The 20,444-nt window shown below is 39.9% G+C and overlaps 1 protein-coding gene across 4 annotated transcripts; it reads right to left on the bottom strand.

Moving 5' to 3' along the window:
• Positions 1–119: 119 nt before the first annotated feature.
• Positions 120–20,184, bottom strand: LOC112554181 (polypeptide N-acetylgalactosaminyltransferase 1-like). Of its 4 annotated transcripts, none has more exons than XM_025221814.1 (12): positions 19,954–20,184; positions 15,233–15,661; positions 14,698–14,884; positions 11,363–11,529; positions 10,831–11,008; positions 10,453–10,653; positions 10,057–10,174; positions 3,390–3,578; positions 2,854–2,988; positions 2,309–2,413; positions 1,518–1,652; positions 120–1,329 (listed from the first exon to the last, which is right to left on the bottom strand). In XM_025221814.1, the coding sequence occupies exons 2-12, from the start codon at positions 15,459–15,461 to the stop codon at positions 1,198–1,200; spliced, it is 1,776 nt and encodes a 591-aa protein (XP_025077599.1). In that variant the 5' UTR covers positions 15,462–15,661; positions 19,954–20,184; the 3' UTR covers positions 120–1,197. The 4 variants fall into 4 exon arrangements, with proteins under 4 accessions (XP_025077599.1, XP_025077601.1, XP_025077598.1 ...); XM_025221816.1 differs by lacking the exon at positions 19,954–20,184 and adding an exon at positions 18,967–19,839 and having other exon boundaries at positions 15,233–15,568; XM_025221813.1 differs by lacking the exon at positions 19,954–20,184 and adding an exon at positions 18,967–19,838.
• Positions 20,185–20,444: the final 260 nt, after the last annotated feature.

Below are 20,444 nucleotides of genomic sequence, written 5' to 3'. Positions count from 1 at the left end.
TGATGTGGTGAGTGTCGTTGAAAACCAGTCAGTGACAGCTGTGATAAGATAAAACACACACACACACATCACGGGATCATTTTTCATCATCCATTCTGATGGAACGAGAAGACCTTAAGAAATTACTTCAGTTTTTATTCGTGTGAAGCCTAGTGCAGCATTCACTCTTAATTCTCTGTCGTAGCTGGACAGAACATTTTTAAAAAAAAACATTTTTAAGTCATCGCACGAATCACGCACAAGGAGAAATTATTAATTCATGATTCCGAACAAAAGGTACAGGAATTAAGTTAATCTATCAGTCCAAGCAAATGTTCAAGGAATGCATCCAACGTACATGCAAATGTACACCCGTTAAACCGCGAGACCAAATGTCGAATACGCGAGTGGAAGGATTTCTTCTTCCTGGCCTGCGCGCTTGCGTTCAGTTTTCGTCGGTAGTTCGTCAATTTGTCTCAAGCATTCAGTCAAAGATCGTCGCAAAAGTGCAAGGATTTACGCCTAAAGGCCGGGAAAATGTTCAACAACTGCGTCCAGATACCCGTGCAGACGTGCATGGATACCCCAAAAGAGATCGTGGACAGCAAAACAAATTTATAGGCACTTATTGAAACGTGAAGCTAGGCGGACGACAAAAATGGAAAATGGACAAATAAGGCGAACAAACATGCAGTTTCACAACCTGACAACATGAAAAATTAACATGACGACTGAACACAAAATGGAATCATTTACAAAGTAAATCATCAGTGATCTTTTTTTAGGAATAATAGTCAGTTTATTAAATTATCGCAACTCATTCTTATTTACTAATGCCGTTAATTAGAACCCTGTTAGAGCACACAGAATCCGATGAAGTCTCTAGCGCCTGATCACCTCACGCAAAGCATGCGGGAACACAAGTTTACCATTTATGAAAGAAAATTAAAGAAAAAGGAACACAGGGGGGAAATGAATAAATATTAAAAGAACGAAAGAAAGTTACCGAAAATAATAGAGGGGGGAAACGGAAGAAAATGATGAATATGAAAGAAAAGTAAAAAATAAATAAATAAAATAAATAAATGGATAATAAAAATTATTAAAAAAATAGAGAGAGAGAGGGGGGGGGCGAGAAAGAACATCACCAGGTGGGTGTTGCAAGTGCTATCACAACCAAAAAAATCTAGCTTAAATAAGTAATCGACAGGACTGCGATCACACTGTGAGTACAGGTGTTTCAAACGTCCACATTTGAGTGACGACAGTTGTGCACGTCTTGACGCATGGAAGGCCATCACACAGGTCTAAGCACAGACCTGTCCTCTCGTGGCGCAGATGCTCGTTTACCTGCAACAGGTGAGCTTCTGCAGTTACACAGCACAGGTACCTCCCGCCAACTGCGAGTATACTCTCTTATACTATGTAAGCTGTACTTCTTAATGTTAATAACGATTATTTACTGAGCTTTAAAGAACAGGAAGGTGGTTTTCGTTTAATCCCGATCCTGTCGTTAACATCACGAACTGGCCACGTACTTTAGGGTACGACCACTTGTCTGCTGGACCGGTGACGCAGCTCTCCAGCCTCGCCGGCGCACCCGGGTAGTTCTGTTTGATGACCACACACTGAAGACTAGACCTCAGTAAGCCTTGATTTGTCAGGGTGAACCCCTAGAAACAGCAAGGGAGCAGAATATGAGTCATAGAAATAATACACGATTATACATAATGAAAACTGCATTTTGCTCGATGAATGTTTTCAGATTGTTGTGTTTACTAATGTACTAGTCCTTGCTGCCAGGGTAGGACTCTACAGTCGACCATGTTGCCTCTAGTCGTTAGTATGAACGTACGTGTATGTTCATGCTGGTTTTTAAACAACTGATACTAAAGGGCTTTGTACCCTGCTGGAATTAAAAACTAAGGATCCATGTCTCTCTGGCCCCTTTCCCTTCTTGTATTGTTCCTTTTTGTGTCCTTGTTTCCGTATTCTATCATCATAAATTTGTGAGACTTTTCATGCGTTGTGTTGCTGTTAAGTCCTGCATTCTTGAAACCGCGAGACCTGTTATAAAAAAATAGAGCCTTTGTTCTCGCTCTCCTTCTTCCCTCCCTTCTTTCCTACCTTTCCCACTCTAGTTCTCAGCGACACGCGGAACTGGGTTAAAGGTCACTGCCTGATACAACAACACACATCTTTCTCTTCAGCCCCAAGCAGTTTGTTTTGTTTAATCATCGGCGACGTCTCCTTGGCGGAAGACGACGTTGGAAATGTGCAAAACGATAATCTGTGCAGCGATACAAGGCGTGAGACAAGCTCTGCTTACTTGAGTGTTTAACTTGCCGTGACATGGGTCTGCATAAAGGGCTTCTTCATAGGTGAACAGGTAGCTGTGGTTGTCGAGACACAGCCCGGTGGCCGTGTTGCGTACCTGAAATGGTAACAACGGGCATAGAAAATGTTACGACTGCAGAATCACCAACTTCGTGCATCATCGTCCGTCGACTTATCGTCCCGGTAAACTGTCTGGTAGCTATGACTATCAGTGATTTCCCCCAGCCACCACCCCCCCCCCCCAAAAAAAAAAAGGCCAGATGTTTGGAGACTAGGTCTACAAACGTCATCTTTAAAAAGATAGATGCTGAAACTTCCTGACGTCACAAATGTTCGCTTATATATATCTATTTACAGCCATAGAGAAGTAGTCCGAGAATCATCATCTATTGTGCCTTTTTTTAAAAAAATTATCAGTACAAATTTTTAATTTCGACATTACTATTCTTCAAACACATTGCCATTATCATGATCACCGGAACAGCCGGTGTCATTGTCGTCAGGTGACATACAAGATGAGGCAGGAACGCAGCTTACCGCCCCCCAAGCCCTGGCATCTTTGTCGAAGACAGTCAGTTCCGGCCAAATGTTGTCGATGAACCAACTGAACGATTTGCACCTAAGTTTCTTCTTAATCTCTTTTCTTTCTTCAAGGTCTCCAGGGTCCGCTGTCTTCACAACAGAAAAGAATATTACTTTATCACGGGCCGCCACAAGCCTTAAATAAACACTAACAAAATAATGCAGTGGAGGCCACTAAGAGGATCAAGCGACATCTACAACCTCCACCCCAACCTTCAGCAAGGCTACACTCCTTTCAAACCAAAAATCCACACCATCCTCTTTTAAACTTTAAGTGCAATATAGATGGCTTTTAGAGTTCTATGCCAAGTTAGCAGCTGTTTAATAAATTGTATCAGAGCAAACTAGTCCAGTAAACTGACGTCCACCCTGTAAGCAATCGTAATATCTAAAGGACAAACAATAATTATGTGCGCCGGAGGCGAGATCTGAACCCTCAACCCGCGATTCTTTGCATTGCTGCAACGTTGGACTGTCCACTCGGCGTTTACCTTCATCTCAGGAAAGAAGTCGTAGATAAAACTCTTGTGGTTGGCTTCCATCCACACCTCCACAGCGCGTTTGTAATTGTGCACCTCGATCTGCCGCCGGCCCTCGGGAAAGGAGTAGGGTTGTGCCCTGGCGATGTGACCCAGCTTGGAGCAGGGGATGTGTTTCAGGGAGCCACCACACAACCACACCTGGCGACGGAAACACTAGCCCATAAAAACTTAATCCTTGCCAGGTGAGTCAGGTAACTAACAGGTAACGACTAACAACAGAAGAATTCGTATCAAGGAAGTCCTAGCTGTCGGTCAAACCACCGAAGGAAGGAAAGGGGGAACTGGGAAGTGAGTATTACTATGTTTACAATCCGAGAATGAAAATAACCTCTGCAAACAAACAAAACAGACACATTAGGTGCACTCGGGAAGGAGTAATTAAATAAATAAAAAAAAAAGGTTCAGAGCGTTGAATAAGAAAGCAGTGTAGCTACCCTAGCAGCATCGGAAACCATAAGCTCAAGGGGTCCACCAAGTTTGTCTTGATCCGACTGTGATACAGGGGGTCAATCTATCGCAATGCTTGACTCGTCTTGCATGCCGCTGTCAGCGCATGCGCACATAAGCCAAGCTCCACGCTCGCCGAGGCGAAAACAGAGTGTGGGAGATCATGCCCACATATAGGGTCGTGACCCCTAACAATGGCAATGACTCTTCGCCATGGCGTGCTACATACGACCACATGCGTGCAGGCAAAGCCGCCATTTTCAAATGTGTGAGTCTACACTTTTCCCAACAGAAAAGCTTCTCAAGCGGTCAATTTCTATACTGATACATGTGTTCGACGCTTCGATAACAGTACGTATAATTTTTATACTCTATATTAACATAGTTATTGAGATTTTAACTACAGAAATGTCCAAATTTAATGCAGAATATCATTCTAAGAGAAAAAAAGATTAAGAGTACACATTAACGCAATAAATGCACAAGTTTTCCAGACAGAGGTAGAAATCGTGCTCAGCAGTTCTGAACGCTTGCATTTGATAATTCTTTAGCCGTTAGCAATGGAGAGAATTTGGAGCTGTCAGAATTTCCTCAAATTGCGATTACGAAAGTGGAACGTAACAGAGCTTCGACAGTTCCGTCTGTTTACTGGGTACGATAGCGTTAAAATGCCAGGTTTCTTCGGGCAGTATAATATTTTTTTCTCTTATTTATTGTGGGTTTGTTTTTTTTTTTGTCTTGCAAGTCCTGGGCTGTGTGTGAACTATGCTGATTATTAGGCTCATAACCTTTCATGTTTATTTGTTCAAGAAGCAGTGTTTGTATGGTAAAGGATTTTTGGTGTAAAATGTACTTGCTTTGTCACATATTGCTGATAATGTTGACAGATTTGGTCCTTTGGACTCTTAACTCTGCTCTCAATTTTATATTTTTTTAGGCTAGCTTAAACGACTTTTTCAAACACCAAACTTTCCACTGCAGCAGCTAATTAAGAATATTTGTCAAAGAGCAGCATAAGGATTGTGTTCCCAGTGGTGAACCAAAAAAAAAACTTATATAGATAGCCCCATTGACAACTGATTGTGACTGGAAGTATCATTTCAGACAACTTTAATGGTCTTTTTCAACAACAAATCATAATAACTGCATAATGGTCAATAATTTATTTTACTGTTATTCTAGATAGCTGGCTGCTGGCATTTTAAGATGAAAGTGGTCACAGGGTGTGCAAACTTCCCACTACAATCTATTGAACCAGATGCAAGCTTCATTAATTAGAGCTATAAAGCTGATTCCTCATGTCCTATGCTTCCAGTTCTCCTGCACAAGTCATTAAGTAAGTGCAATTTACTTTTTGATTCATAATATTCATAATCCTTGTGCAGAAAGAAAATTTATGAAGCATGTGACCATTAATGGTCAAAATGACTTCTATGTTATTGTGTGCTGCAGATTTAAGGAGGAGAAAAAGATAATACCTGAACTGTTTGAACACAGTCATTACACCACAGATAGTGTAGCTTTTGTTGTGATGCTGCACTATAAGAGTGTGTTATTATTATACTTTTGATCTTGATTTGTGAAATCTTATTTGCCTTCTATATTTATTTCCATGCAGGTAACTACCAAGAATCTAGCTGAATCTGCAAGGGACAAAAATGTCGGAGGTGGAGAGTGATGACAAAAATGCTCCCACTCAACCAAAAAGGATACGGATAACTCCGATTAGATTTCGGTCTGTTTTCATTTCCTCTGCTTAATTTTTAGGGAATTTTTTTGGTGGACATCATGTAGGGACACAAGGCTGTGTCCTCTTTCTGGTAAAATAGCATACAGTGATAAACAAGTTTGTACAATAACAATAAAATGTTCTTTAAAAAATTTTAACAACCTATCAGCAGCTGACAGTTTTAAATGTACTAAGCTGAAAAAAGTTTATGCAAATGTATTCATTTGACACAGGGATGCACAGCTAACAGCGAAGGAGAGAAGGATGCCGAGGAATCACTATATGCTGACCATTCAGTTATGCAGCAATGTCCACCACCATTGCCATACTCTTTGCCACTAGTGGTTGGCACCATCTCAAGGGTGTCCCCAAGTAGCAGCTTTCAAAAAAGGACTGTTTCACCTTTGCCTTCACACCCCCAGCGCCTTCCGATTCCATTGTCTGGTTTTCAGCCTGCCAGCATAAAGACCCATAACCCCTTGGAAGGTAATTTAAAGCCATTTTGTTTATAATCATTTTAGCTTTTTTTTCTTCTTACCCTTGGCCAAGAGTTATGAACAGTGCTTTTATGAGTTAAACTGGAAGCGGAAAATCCAGCCTTTTGCCATAGTGAAAAAATTTGAAACAAATATGGATCACATATCAGATAGATATGACAAATGGTAAAGATTAACCAAAATTAATGGTATTTTCCAGGCATTGTGAACTATAGCAAAGCTAGAAAAGATCATTATTTTACATGTTTTCTGCTATTGTGTTTCTTAGGTTAGAACTAAACTAGAGAAAGTTGGGATGCAACAACTGTCTCTTCTGGAAGAGATGAAGAATGATACAAACAACCTTAAAGGATGTTTACATGGATGGAGGAACAAGAACAGGAAAGGCAAATGACACGGGAAATCTGCCAGAGGGGTTCCAGTCTCGCTTAACAATCACCAGAAGATGTAGAGAGTCTTGAGGGAGATATGAAGACAGACCCATAAAAAAAGGACATGCTTGGTATGTGCTTTATTCTGATTTGTTAGTAGGAGGAGTCAAATCTTTTTATCTGATTCCCTTTAAAGGTTTCCATACCATACCATTCATTGTATAAAAACTAATGACATGTTTGCAGTACTAAAAAGTAATAAAGGCATTGTTATGGTGGCATTGATTAGAGCAGATAGTAAATTTTCTGTACCCACTTTTTGCTTGGTTGTATGAAAACTTCCTGAATTGTTGCTGTCTTTTTTTTTGGGGGGGGTGTCTTTAAATACTAGTTGTCATAACAGGTATTATAATGTTGCCCACTGCAATTTTTTTTTAAATGATGTGTATTTATTTTTGTCTGTTTTCAGGAATGCCATTCGGTGATGCGTCGGGCTTCACATTAAAGCATGTAGTGAGGGGCATTCTATCTGTGCTATTTTCAACTGAGTTGGCCTGATCTTACAACTTCAATGGGACTCAAGAACCACCCTTCATTTTACAAACAGTTCAGGGTAAGGATTTAAATATTTGACTCTGTGTGTGTGTGTATATGGTACATTAATACATGCCTGTCATAAAATAGGACTGTTTGGATTGTTTCTTTATCTTTTAGTTATGAACCTTAACCTTTGACTCTGCTAGGTGCAGACAAGAATTTTCATGAGTCATAAAAAAAAAAAAAAACATGACAGGAAGATAAATCAGGCCTGGAGAACTGTCCCTACCTCATTTTATTGTGATTGAATTACATTGCCAAAATAAAATATGGACACATGTTTACGCAATTTCTAGTGACTGTAGTCCTTTAATCAGCTGGTTAACACTGTGTAGAAAGGAATTAAAATGACAGTTTATAGACATCTTTACAGTTCCCATGTATTGGGATTGTTTTTGAAATTAGAATTTCCAGAGTTTTCTGCCTATAGAAATTCTAACTGAAATTCAAATGCAGTTCCACTTGTAGTTCCTTTCTGTTTATAACGCTTTAAATTTTTATGCCACTTTACATATCAGTATAATTTGCTTGTACCTCTTTTTGTTTCACATTATATTCTGGATTTTAGGGTCAGTAACCTACAATTAAGTGATTACTTTTTTTATGCAGACCTCATATTCTTATATTTGTTCTATTTTTTAGATGCTGCAAGAAAAAGTTATCCTGAAGCTACGGATGCTGACTTGCATGCATCAACTTGGTTAGCTGGTGCTAGGGATCAAGAGAATGGCAGAAGGGAAAGGGTTGAGCACAGCCTATACGTCAGTTAATTGTTCTGGGGTGGAGGACAAGTAAAGCTGTGCAACTTTCTACCTACAGTTGTAAAATTCTTGTACATAAACCTGCATATACTAAATCTGGATTTATATAATTATATAAAACTGTGCTGTGATTATTATTTTACTCTAACCCATTAATTTATCAATGAGGATATTTTCACCCGATCCAATAAGAGATGTGTTGTGGTAAATTCAGAATCATTTATATGTTTACAGTTCTTTTCTAATACCTTCTAAAATTCTTTGAACATAATTGTGTTTCAAACATGTGTTTGATGGTTTCCTTTCTTAGTGATAAAGGTGCAATTTAAAATTTTAATCTGTTTTAAAAAGATTGTAGTTAATACCATAAGCTGCAATCCAACCTAGAACCTTTTATAGTTAATTTCATGACTTTGATTTATTTTTAGAAATGTCTATTAAAGCATCACTCTTTTTTGACAGCAATTCAGTTCATACTTATCATTTGATATATTGTCATAGATCTTTGAACCTTTTCTTTGGGAAAATGTAATTAGTGTTAAGGAAACTGCAATTTAATTTTAATTGTTTTGTCAATGGATACATGGTTTTGCATCGTTCTACAACTTATAATTAAATAACGAATGTTGCATTAATATATCAAGAGGAAACATCTTTTATGTATGCAAACAGACAATGCTTTAAAAAAAAATTTATATATATTTTAAAATTATTTTTTTTATCAGTTTGCTTTTTATCCTTATTTATGATAACATTTTTACCTTGATAAATGATAAATTGTTTATGTATACAAATGAGACAATGCTTTAAAAAAAATTGTATATTTTTAACATTATTTTTTTATTAGTTTGCTTTTTATCCTTATTTGTGATAATATTTTTACCTTGATAAATGATAAATTGTTTATGTATACAAATGAGACAATGCTTTAAAAAAAATTTTATATTAAAAAAATTTTTTTAGTTTGCTTTTATCCTTATTTTACCTCAATAAACGCCAATAAAATAACAAATCATGTTTGTTTGTTTTTTTATAACATTTTGCACTTTTGTGCACTCTTTTGCTGCTTGTTATATATATATAATTATTGCAAAATACACAAATTATTAATCCATTTGATATTGGTATTTTTTTAGGAATTTTGGCATGTCTTGATTTAGAAATATGTAAATCAGGATATGCCGAAATCCCTAAAAATACCAATAATCTGAAGATATAAATAGTGGGATATATAAAAAAAAAAAAGATGGGACGTACCCATGAGCCATCAGGGTTGACTAGCGGTCACAAGGGGGAGAGAAGCGTCCCACGCTTGTTTCACAGGTAAAACCGACATGACCCCGTTGTTACGGCCCGGTTTCACTTTCGCTATGGGTCGGACGCCATTTTGCCACATGGCCCCCGGATACTCAAGACATGTCCCCCACCTGTAGCCAATATTCCTTTGCTGCTGGGGTAGACGGTACTGATAAGAATCAATCCATATAACAGATGTGTCGTCTTGGATGTAAATTACTCCTATTTTTTGCTATATTTACCTTTCCTGGTGTTATATGTAAGGTTTTAAAACACCATTTTGGTCTCTGGAATAATACTGAGCTTCCAAATATTTCTTAATTAGAAATCTAAATTTCTCCAGTTTTGTAATTATTATTCAACCCACCAATAATCTGTGGACCCAGTTACTGGGGAGAGCAGTACAGGTAGTCCTCGACTTACGACGGGGATCCGTTCTTAATGCGGCGTCGTAAACCGAATTTCGACGTAAGTCGGATCATACGTTCATACAGTACTGTACCATAATAACAGTACAGTACTGCAAACACTTAGCCTATCCAAACACCTATCCTAGCACAGTACCCTACATAATTATCAATAAACATGAGTACAGTAAAATATTGTGCAGTACACTACGCTTTGTTATCACTGTCGCCTTCATCGGAGCAGATCCTGTCACGTGTTCAAGGATGCGATCTTTATCCTTGATAATCGTGGCGACAGTCGAACGACTAAGTCCTAATAACCTGCTAATTTCTGCTGCTGTTTCCCCCTTCTCAGATTGCCTTATGATATCCACTTTCACCTCCATGGTGATGGCCTTCCTTTTCTATGATGCACTGACCTCGTAAGTCGGAATGAGCGTCGTAACCACGAAACGACGTAACTCGAGACCGTCGTAACCCGAGGACTACCTGTATCTGTAAATGTACCTACCCGCCACGACAGCTCCAGGTTCTCTCCTCCCCAAACGTCCATTCCTTCGTCATATCCGCCCAGCTCCAGAAAGAACTTCCGGTCTACGGCGAAGGCAGCTCCCACCATTACTACGCCTCTTTAATTATGAAAATTAAATTGAAGTTTTAAATGATAACAAATGATTCTACACAACCGCATAGAAAAGCGCCCGGCACAGTGACGCAAACACAACATACAGACTCGCGCAAAAACTACAAAAATTGTTCCTTCGGGTAGTTCGTACATAGTTCGTACCTGCTGACTATTATTTATACACATTTCCAGACTTTTTTCCATTTTCTTTTTTCAAATTCTAGTAATGCTTGATGCTATATTCAGCGCAATAAGAAATTTTGAAAACAGCATAATTCTTACCGCTTAGGAAGGTCGTCTTTTGGTCCGTACAAATCTGGTGTAAAGAAAGTTTCGAAGAACACAAGGCGCCAGTCAAAGCCGTATCGTGTGATGTAGCCCTTGTGCCAGTCGTAGTGAAACGTTTCTGCGTGGATGTAGTCCAGAATGCCTAGCGCTATGGACTTCGGGTTCTGCCTCACTTGCACCAGCAAAGGTTCTAGCCTTTCAATCAATCAATTAATCAATATATCAATCAGTAGAATATTCTGGTTAACCAATCCACTTACGATCACCTGCTTCTCTTTTCTCCTTTCTCTCATTTCTTTCTTTCCTATCTGCTCTTCTATCGTGTCTTGGGTAGAAAGTATTTTTAGCAAAACAAAGGAGGGGTAGACTGACCACTGGACATTGACCTCCATGTGACTGTCAAAGATGACCAGAACTTCCCCTGTCGCCATACGCACACCTTTCATGCGAGCCCGGATGAGACCAATCCTTTCTTCGAGGTGAATTATCTTGATCAGTCCGATGGGAAATTTGGTGGCGATGTATGTGTCTAGATCACCCTTAAGGCTTTCTGGAGAAAGTCAGCAAATATCAAAATTAACAAACAGCTGGCTACTTACATTTCTTTATCTGTACATATCATTAAACACACGTCATGTATAGCTACTTAAACATTTAAATACTTTGACTCCAGCGATCGAGCTAGTTTTTTTTTTTTAATTTTTTTATAGGAATATATATATATAAGAGACGATTAAGTTGCGGGCCTGCAGCTTTGGATGTGGAGCCTGTTGCTCATGCTCCCTCTCCGGTAACGGGCGTGCAACTTACTCCCAGTTTGGGGAGAAAGTGACAAAAAAATTTAAAAATTTAAAAATCCATCAGGCGTTGCACCTTGTGATGGCAGCAAGGGTCCATAACTCACCGAGAGTGCTTCCGTCATTGACGAGAATGATCTCCCACAGTAGATGTCGCGGAGTCCTGTTGACGATGCTGTACAAGGTGCGCAGTAAAACAGACGGCCATTCGTCGTAAAAAGGGATGATGATGGAAACAGTGGGAAGGTCATGTGGGTAAGCTAGTCCCATACACCTGACATGACAGCAACAATGACGATGATAATTATCCTACTGTTACTACGATAAAGATATTAATATTGTTGCTGCTGCTATTATTCTATAAAAATATGCTGCCGCAGCAAGTCTATCAACAGTATCCTAGTATTGATGTTGTTACTATGCTTTGAAGAATATACTAGTATTGATGCTGCTACTATGATTTAAAGAATATACTAGTATTGATGTTGCTACTATGATTTGAAGAATATACTAGTATTGATGTTGTTTCTATGCTTTGAAGAATATACTAGTATTGATGTTGCTACTATGTTTTAAAGAATATACTAGTATTGATGTTGCTAATATGCTTGAAAAAATATACTAGTATTGATGCTGCTACTATGTTTTGAAGAATATACTAGTAGTGATGCTGCTACATGCTAGAAAGAATATATCAATATTGATGTTATAAAGAAAATACTATTATTCATAGTATAATATGAACAAAATACTAACACTGCTGTGTGCAACATCCTGGTTATTACAATGGTTGCTTGATTTTTTTATGCTTTTAGTCCTTTTTTAAATGTTATTTTCTGTAAATGAGACACAAGAAGTCGGGCGACCTAATTAGCTTTGTCTTTTTTTATTACTTTTTTTAACTGTACTGCTTATGAAACACTCATTTAAATAACCTTGAATCACCCACCCACCCAGTCCTTCCACTTGGCCTACTGCCCCCGCCCGAGGTTGCCTGCTTTTCTATAATTATATCCTGGCTATTTAGGGTTTCCATGTCAGGATGTATGCAAGCACACACGCGCGGACACAACAGCCTCGGGGAACCTGCAGGTTTGGACTGGACGGGCCTCGAACTCATTAAATCTGACCTACCGGTCAACGCCATGGTAACCGGATATGGTCACGTGACAATAAAGGAAGTGGGGCGCTTTCTTACGATATTTTAATGTTCGCACGAATATTGCTAGTAGTCGCCGAGTGTGCCTGTTTGTACTCTGTACTACTCTTTTTATATGTCTCAGATTAAAATTCCTGTGCTCCCCATAATTTGTTATCTCCTCCATGGAAGAACATGTAAAGCATCTTCTTACTATTCGCTAAAATATTCTCTGTTGCCGTGATTTCTTGTGCGACTTGCCCACCCCGGTGTAACCACGGGAAGAAGATGTTGTGTGGATTACAATTATTTAGAAGATTCTACTATTGCTGCAGCTTCTATACAATAAAGAAGACACTTGCATTGCCGTGGCATATCCTGTTCTATTAAGAAGATACTATAGTATTTCTGCTGCTATTATACGATCAAGAAGATTCTAGTATTTCTGTTGGTACCATAAAGCAGATACTAGTACTTATGCTGGTACTAGGCTGTAAAGATATTAAACAATAATATAGTAGTATTATTGTGGTAGCTACTACATAGAAGATAGTGGTATTACTGTAGTGATGCTAGAGTACTAGCCAGAGAAGATACTATCGATAGCAATGGTGATGGTAGGGTTTCTATTATACTTTCTATTATATAAAGCCTCAACATTTAAGAACATAATAGCCGGATTAAATTAATGACATCACTTTATCAAACTGTACTGTGCTCAGGGCGACAGCAGAGTAGCTTCTCTTGATAGATAAGAAATTTTCCTTTGAGCTATGGCAGAGTACCTTGCTCCAAAACATGGTTTGCATATCGAATATTTAGACAGCCTGACCCTTCTTTATATTATTTTAAATGGAAGAATTCCTCTTCTTTTTCTGGATATATCAAATTTTTGGGGCTCCAGTTGTTACAGCGGGAGTTAATATTCTCGAAGGTAGTGGTTTGAATAGATGGTTAACAAAACAGAAAAATAAAAAAAAAATTAAAATAAATAATCTCATGTCCCATTCCTAAACTGCTCACGATTTCTCTACACCCCTTTTATCTACCGAGAGAATTCCCCTAGCAGTTTTCACCCTTGTGTACATCCCAGGGCAAATGTTTCCAACGTGCTACAATGCATTGCAAATGTCACTCACGATCTTGGCTCGATTTGTCCTGACGCTCCTAAATTTATCTGTGTGACCTAGCATCGGTTCTTGAGACTAACGACCACTATATCACGTGTACAACTACCCAGGGTAGGAACACACGATTTTTTTCCTACAAAAGTGTCCCACAGGTTTACATATCTCTCTCCCCGCGCTCTAGGTGTGTCCTCATCTGAGTGTATATCTTGTACCAGTCTAACCTGTGTTTAGATGGTTGTCACGAACAATACGATTTCACCAAGTGCTAGGCTGCGGAATATTGAGAGCTCTCAAAGTTGTTGTGAGAGTGCCAACTGGGACCAAGAGCTTAAAATCAGTGCTGAATAAAAAGAAATGTGTGTTGTTCATGGGTTCTGCCCACGAATCTGGTACAGAAAGTATAGTTTACCACTGAAGGACAAGAGCAGCAATGTATACACCTGCATTGAGTCACCGGGATAGTGATCTTCAGTCTCTATATTGCAGGCAGAGGCTTCTGAAGGTGTGTGAAATTATTCCCGATGACAGGCATGTCCTGTTAAGAGAATTTTTTTTCCAGTTTCCATTGAGACGCCGATTCTGTGTACCTGTATGCAGGACCAACAAATCGAGACTGTCCTTTGGTTTTGCTGAGTAACTTCTGAAAGCCACTGTGTGCGAATGACTGTAGATCATATGTAAGACTAAACCATGATTGTGACTGCAGTTGGTGTAACGGATATGGACCGGGTGGATATGGATATGCTACGGTATTGTTCTTTTGTTGCTGTGCTTCCATCCAGAGTTGCTTCTAATCGCCCTCAGGGATGATAAAGTCTTATCTTATCTCAACTGTAGGAATACAGACTGCGAGAATCGACTCACAGTATGGTATTCAATGCAGGGTTTAAACAGAGAGGGAGGAGCTCAGCACCGTGCTGTACATCCTGATTAACAAGAGCAGCTGTATTCGATTTTGAAAGAGCTCACTGAAAGATTGATCAGCATTCAGCGCCGTTTACAACTAATCACCAAGCCAACGATTTACAGATGTTACCCTCAATGTGCCAGATGGCTCGCAGATTCTGGAATGGCCAGTGCAACACTACACCGGCGCCACTCTGCATTGAGTGCTCGCCATCGATTTGTCTGCCCTTCTTTTTTTTTTTAACCAATTTCTTTGAGAACGGCTTACCCAGGGAAGCGGGAGTCTGGCACCTTCCGGTTGAGGGCGATGGCGTCACTGGCCAACACATTGACGTGATACTTCTCCAGAGCAAGCGAGGCGTTGTGCTTCGTTATTTCCGGTAAGACCACAGGGACGCCATTTTCGCCTGGCCCCAAAGGGTCGTTTTTCCCGTAATCATCTATTAGTGGGTTACCTGTGGCAGGAAAGACAATCGATAACACGAAAATTAAAAGAAAGGGCTGGGAATCAGTGCCTGATAAACTGTTTATTTATTGGCGACCGGACAAGGATTGTCTCTGTCGTGCACCTAGTCTTCCTCTTTTGCCTCTTTTAATGTTTTCTCCTCATAATCATCGTCTCTATGTGTGTGAGAGAGATTTTCTCTAATTTGACTTGGAGTGACATCACCAATTTGCGAACAGATTTCATTTCTCCGATATCTGATGATGATGATGTGGAGGAGGAGGAGGACGAGGAGGAGAAGGAGGAAGCAGAAAGAAATAGTTTTTTTTTTAAATAATTAGATAAATCAGCCAGATACCTGTCAGAAATAATGGGTTTTGTCGGAATTCCTCTACCGTGAGTTGCCCCACGAATATGTTCGGCTGCGGCTTGGGCCTCATCTGGAACTGGTTTCTGATGGCACCCTGCACCTCCCACACAGTGTTGTACAGACGATCACTGCTGGAGATGGTCAATACGATGGTCAGCGTGATCAGGACGCTGACGGCCACGCCACCGGCGATGACGTAACGTTGACGTAGCTTCATGCTGACATTACGTCCCAGGCTTACGTGACGTCCAACAAGCGGCTCGTGTCGAGGGAAGACTGCAGCGGGTCTGTGTTGAGAGCCAGAACGCTAACAGCTTGTGCAAACTGAAACGAGCGCAAGATGGCGCCGAAAGACTTGCGTGACTCGACTGATAAGAGAAGCAGTTGACAAACTGAAGCAAGTACGTCGAAGGAAAACTGTCAGAGCAAAAAAGTGTTTTAATGAAAACATCGGCTAAATCCATAGAAAAGAAAAGTACACACAAACTCTTTACATCCTTGTTTTTCTCCCTACAAACAAAACCCACGCAGGCGTAGATAACACGTAGCTCTGTTTTTTTTTTTAATAAATACGCTTTACTATTTTTATCAAAGAGCTTATTATATAGAAATTCCTTGCTTGACAGCGAGCTCACTCATGCGTACGCGCTCTCTCACACACATACAGACGTTATTACACTCGCACACACATTGCTATCCTGTTGGCATGGCCTTACACTGCGATTATTAAACATGTCTGGCCTCTTACTGCCTGCAACTCGCCCTTTTCCACAACCTTCTACTCACTGCGACAGAAGTGGGGGATGCTGCAATGCCAGGAAACCAGTTTGACACAAAAACGTACTTACCACAGGCTGTAGGGGAGGGTCGGGAGGGAGAGGTGTAAAAATAGTCCGCTCACAGCCAGAGGGCGCGCTGCCGCCTCTACAACTACATCATCTTGCTACACAGCAGGTATACAGCACACACACACACGCACGCACAAACATACGCTTGCACACGTGCGCTAGCGGCGGTGCTGCAAGGGTATCTGGGATACTATGTAATGAGAGCAGCAAGGAATTGCCAAGCCGACTATCTGTGCGCCACACCACGCGAGTGAGTTTGAGGGAAACAAGATCACGTCACTAGTCGGAGAGAAGATAGTTAAACTGTACCAGTTAAGCTGTGCTGATCTCTGGTCCAATTGGAACAGTTTCCGTTTCTAATGAAGACATTAGGACAAAAAAACTTCTATTGGTTGATACAGATATAAAGATAAAATGTCATGGTTGCTATATGAGTATTGTATTTGTGATCGACCATGAGGGAGAGAGAGATTCTTTAATTTTCGGTTGTGAAAGAACAGATAAACACACACACATACATGTTTTTGACGACATGAGTTAGTGGAAATTTCGAGCCCATCACCAACTACAAATGACAAGAGTAGGCCGAGAGAAGAAGGTTATCAGAGATGCAGCTGTCGCTTTTCCCACTGTCCGTCGGCAATCAAGCTAACGTTTCGCCAGACAAGACTAGACAGAAGAGCAATGCTTCATGTCAACGTGAGCATTCAGATGGTATGCCAGTTTAAAATGAGTGTTTAGATGATAGGCCAAGCCTGTTTGAATTTCTCCGACAGAAGATCGATCCTAGCCATCCAGGCTTTATCACCTGGCGTGATGAGATATCATCGCCCAAGACTGTAAACAAATCCACAGACGTCCGCGTAGTACACGTCGCGTACAACTCCAACGTCGCCGGATGCACAACCGCATCCATTCAATCACTGGACACGATCACACACACACACACCCATTCCATCGGCCAAAGGAGGGACGCGACGTTCCTGTGAAACCACTGATGAGTGTGGACCACAGCAAAGACAAAATGAACGGCACAAATAGCAAATGTATTCACGTGCAGAAAAAAAGTATATACACATATACACACACCCACAAAAGAAAAGCAAAGAACCGCCCTATGCCCAAGTAAAGGATAGTTAAAAAGGCTGAAGGTAGAAAAGAAAAACGGGACAAAACACCTGCAAACACTTTGGCGTAGTTCTGAGGGAGCGATAAGGGGATCACTACTGAGCCTTCAGCCCAAGCGTTAGAATGAGGTTTGCACTCAGTCTGTTTGCACTCCTGTCTTCTTCGTTCTTTGTGGCGTTCCTCTGTCTGTCACCGTCTTAGCATGACTGTCTCCACTCAACGAATAAGAGTGCGATAGAGGGACGCCAGAGTTTTCTTGTTTTTCTTGGATTATCACGCGACAGTACTTAAAATATTGTTCTTCGTTGTGTGGGGTAACATGTTATAGATGAAATGGACGAAAATCTATATATATAGGACAATAATAATAAAAAAACCCCACGAGCTTCATCTTCTGTAAATGTATGTAGAAAGGACATTTATTTGTATTCTCTGTCCTATCCCGTATAAAATGATTTTAGTGTGTATTTACCGCTCACTCCTTCACGGAAGCGTATTAAAGTCTTTTACATAATCAACAAAAATAAATAGAGGTCTGGCATGAGAGTTGATTTATGCGATCGGTATAACTGCAAACGCCCACTGTGCCTCATGTTTGCTGAGTAACATCTGACATTGAGAATAGAGAGAAATATTTTATGGTCTTCTACTCCTTTATTTAACCATACTTGATTAAAACTCATATATCTTAAGGCTATTCATACTTTTGTTACCCAGTTTGTTTTGCCTTGTGCATCAAGATTAACTAATACTTGATATGGTTGTTTAGGTTAGGATCCGTGGAAATTTTTGTCAATCCGAGTCAAAATTCGATAGTTCTCGTATAACAGTTTACCAGGAGTGGATATCGTCCACGTTTCCTGTATATCGTATTTGTTGGTGTATGGATTGAAACATTCGAACTTTTTACATGCGTAAGAATATGTACCTTTTTGACAAAGCTATTATCATGGATGCACACAGAAGAGATGGTTGAACCACAGCATCAAAAAGCTTTTTAAAAAAGTCTTTCTTATCATACTATCTATTAGGGCTCTTAACTATGTCTAACGTGGCATTTTTCTTGCTAACTGCTTAGCCCCTTGAAACAAACTCATGATTGTCGTAAAAGTAAAACCTAAATATACGTAGTTGTTGACTACTTCTAAGACCGTTTCTCTTATAAACCACTTTTCCCATTTTCCCCCAAATACAAGACCATGTTTCGAGGGCACTGACTGGTTGATCTTTGACCTTCTTTTCCCCATAAGCAAGTGGGCAAGCCTCATATACAATTGAATTGTCTAGCTAGAGTGCATTCTGTAGCTACAGACTGGAATTGTATGTATAAAAAGAATTGGATAGCAACTTCTGAGTATAACATAAAAGAAATACTTTGGTTTTAACCGAGTTTTTCTCTCTCTAGCTATAGAATGAATTCTAGAAGTGTAGAATGAAATGTATAGCTATAGAATTAATTCTATAAAAATAGAATTGAATTGTATAAATATAGAAGGCACTATATACATATAGAATGAATTGTATAGCTGTAGAATAAATTCTTTAAGTACAAAATGCACTGTTTAGCTATAGAGAGAAAATTAGAAAATTCCCCTCTTGGCGCCCCAAAGTCGACCGGATGTCCATGAGAGACCTTCTGGTGGAGTTCAGCACTGCTACATTGACTTCCCTCCAGTACCAGATGAAAGAAGATTGTTCTAAACCCGTTAATATGAATAAATTAAATTTCACAGATTAGCCACCCACTTGATCGTGAAGGCGAATAATCAAGAAGCACAGGAAACCCGCAGTTTGTTCAGATGAGCTCTCCAGTTCAGCCACTCGAACATTCGTGACCGGGCTTGTGTTGGACAGTGAACAGCTTAACCCTTAGCACGTCATAAAAATATAATGACGTAATAAAACAGTGACGTAAACTTAAGACGTCAGTGGATGATGTTTATTTTTAGGCTTTGTTGCTCTCGAGTAAACGTTAGATCAAGAAACTAAAATTTTTGGAAAGGAGAAAACTTGAACTTTGCAATAAAAGTAATGAAAATTGCCTGCTTTCACTCTGGTGACAGAAATAATCCAAGAAAAAAAATGACAGTTCACTATTCTTGGATCATATGAGCAGTCACCATACTCTGTCGGCAAAGCCACATTCGAAGGTTTAAAAAAAAAAGTCGTAAAGCTGCTACGGTTGGGTGAACACACGGCAAGTGTAATGGTGTTGGCGTCAGACATTTTCTTGCCTTTTCAGGAGATTCCTGTGCAGTTAAGGGTAGAAGGGAAACTCGCACATAGCAGACGATGCTTGGTGTTATTTTTTACGAATATTTTTATTTGGCATAGAGGGGTATGGCAAATAAAATCAGGCTTTTCTATTTCTGTGACGACAAAACAATAAAAATGGTCGGTTAAAAGCTGTTGGGGCATTTGGGGGCGCGAAAGCATTCAGCACTCGAGAGTTGGGTGGTCAAGGTGCTGGTCATTGCTGGTTCCAGACATGATTCAGGTAATCACGTGAATCGCACGTCTCGTAGGTACAGTAGTACACCGCGAAACACCAAACACAACAAAACTAAACTTTGATGCATCCGGGTCACGTGCTTTAAATAATTAGTAAGACTTAACAGACATATCGAAACATTAACAAAGAGCGATAACATTAACCAAAAACATTTACATTGCTATAAAATATTTCGGTCGGTCGTGAAAACTAAGCTGCCAAAATTAATACAAACATATTACCTTGTTCAGGTCTTGACTTCCTTCGAAAACTTAGAAGACTACCGCCGCACCATTCAAACCTGGTGTCTCATGAACGGATCGGAATGTACCTTCCGATCTGAACATGTGAACTTAATCACACATTGGGGATTTTTTTCTGGAAAGCATTTAAAATCGTTGTAGATTCCCATCCTTATAAACAACTCTGCGATGTGACCGGCTTGACGGTTGCACTGCAAATGAATCTCAACGCTCCGGAAACAGCTCATGTTGCAGGTCTCGCGTTCAGTATACATGCGAGCTCCGATTCCATATCCTACATATTATAATGTGAGGATAACATTCTGATCAATCTGTTTCTAGGACAGTGCTCAAGGCACTCAGTTTTTATCAAGACTTTGCCTGTAGAGAGCGTCGAGCGGAAAATCGCTTGAGGTGGCGCCCTACCTTGCCATCCTGGCCATCAGAAGCGAGTGGTTGAGCAACTACTTTCCACCCGCTATTGAAAAAAG

This window comes from Pomacea canaliculata, linkage group LG13, assembly GCF_003073045.1.
Source record: "Pomacea canaliculata isolate SZHN2017 linkage group LG13, ASM307304v1, whole genome shotgun sequence".
In the NCBI taxonomy this organism is placed as follows: domain Eukaryota; kingdom Metazoa; phylum Mollusca; class Gastropoda; order Architaenioglossa; family Ampullariidae; genus Pomacea; species Pomacea canaliculata.
The sequence above is the reverse complement of the archived record's forward strand: the minus strand, read 5'-3'. Positions and strand labels throughout refer to the sequence as shown.

Bases quoted from the DNA above. Each gene is read 5' to 3' on its own strand.
- LOC112554181 (XM_025221814.1), bottom strand. From the start codon at position 15,461: ATGAAGCTACGTCAACGTTACGTCATCGCCGGTGGCGTGGCCGTCAGC. The intron at 14,885-15,232 runs GTATCTGGCTGA...TTCCTGCCACAG, and splicing joins AAACCCATTATTTCTGACAG to GTAACCCACTAATAGATGAT. The intron at 10,175-10,452 runs GTAAGAATTATG...TCATAATTAAAG, and splicing joins AAAGACGACCTTCCTAAGCG to AGGCGTAGTAATGGTGGGAG.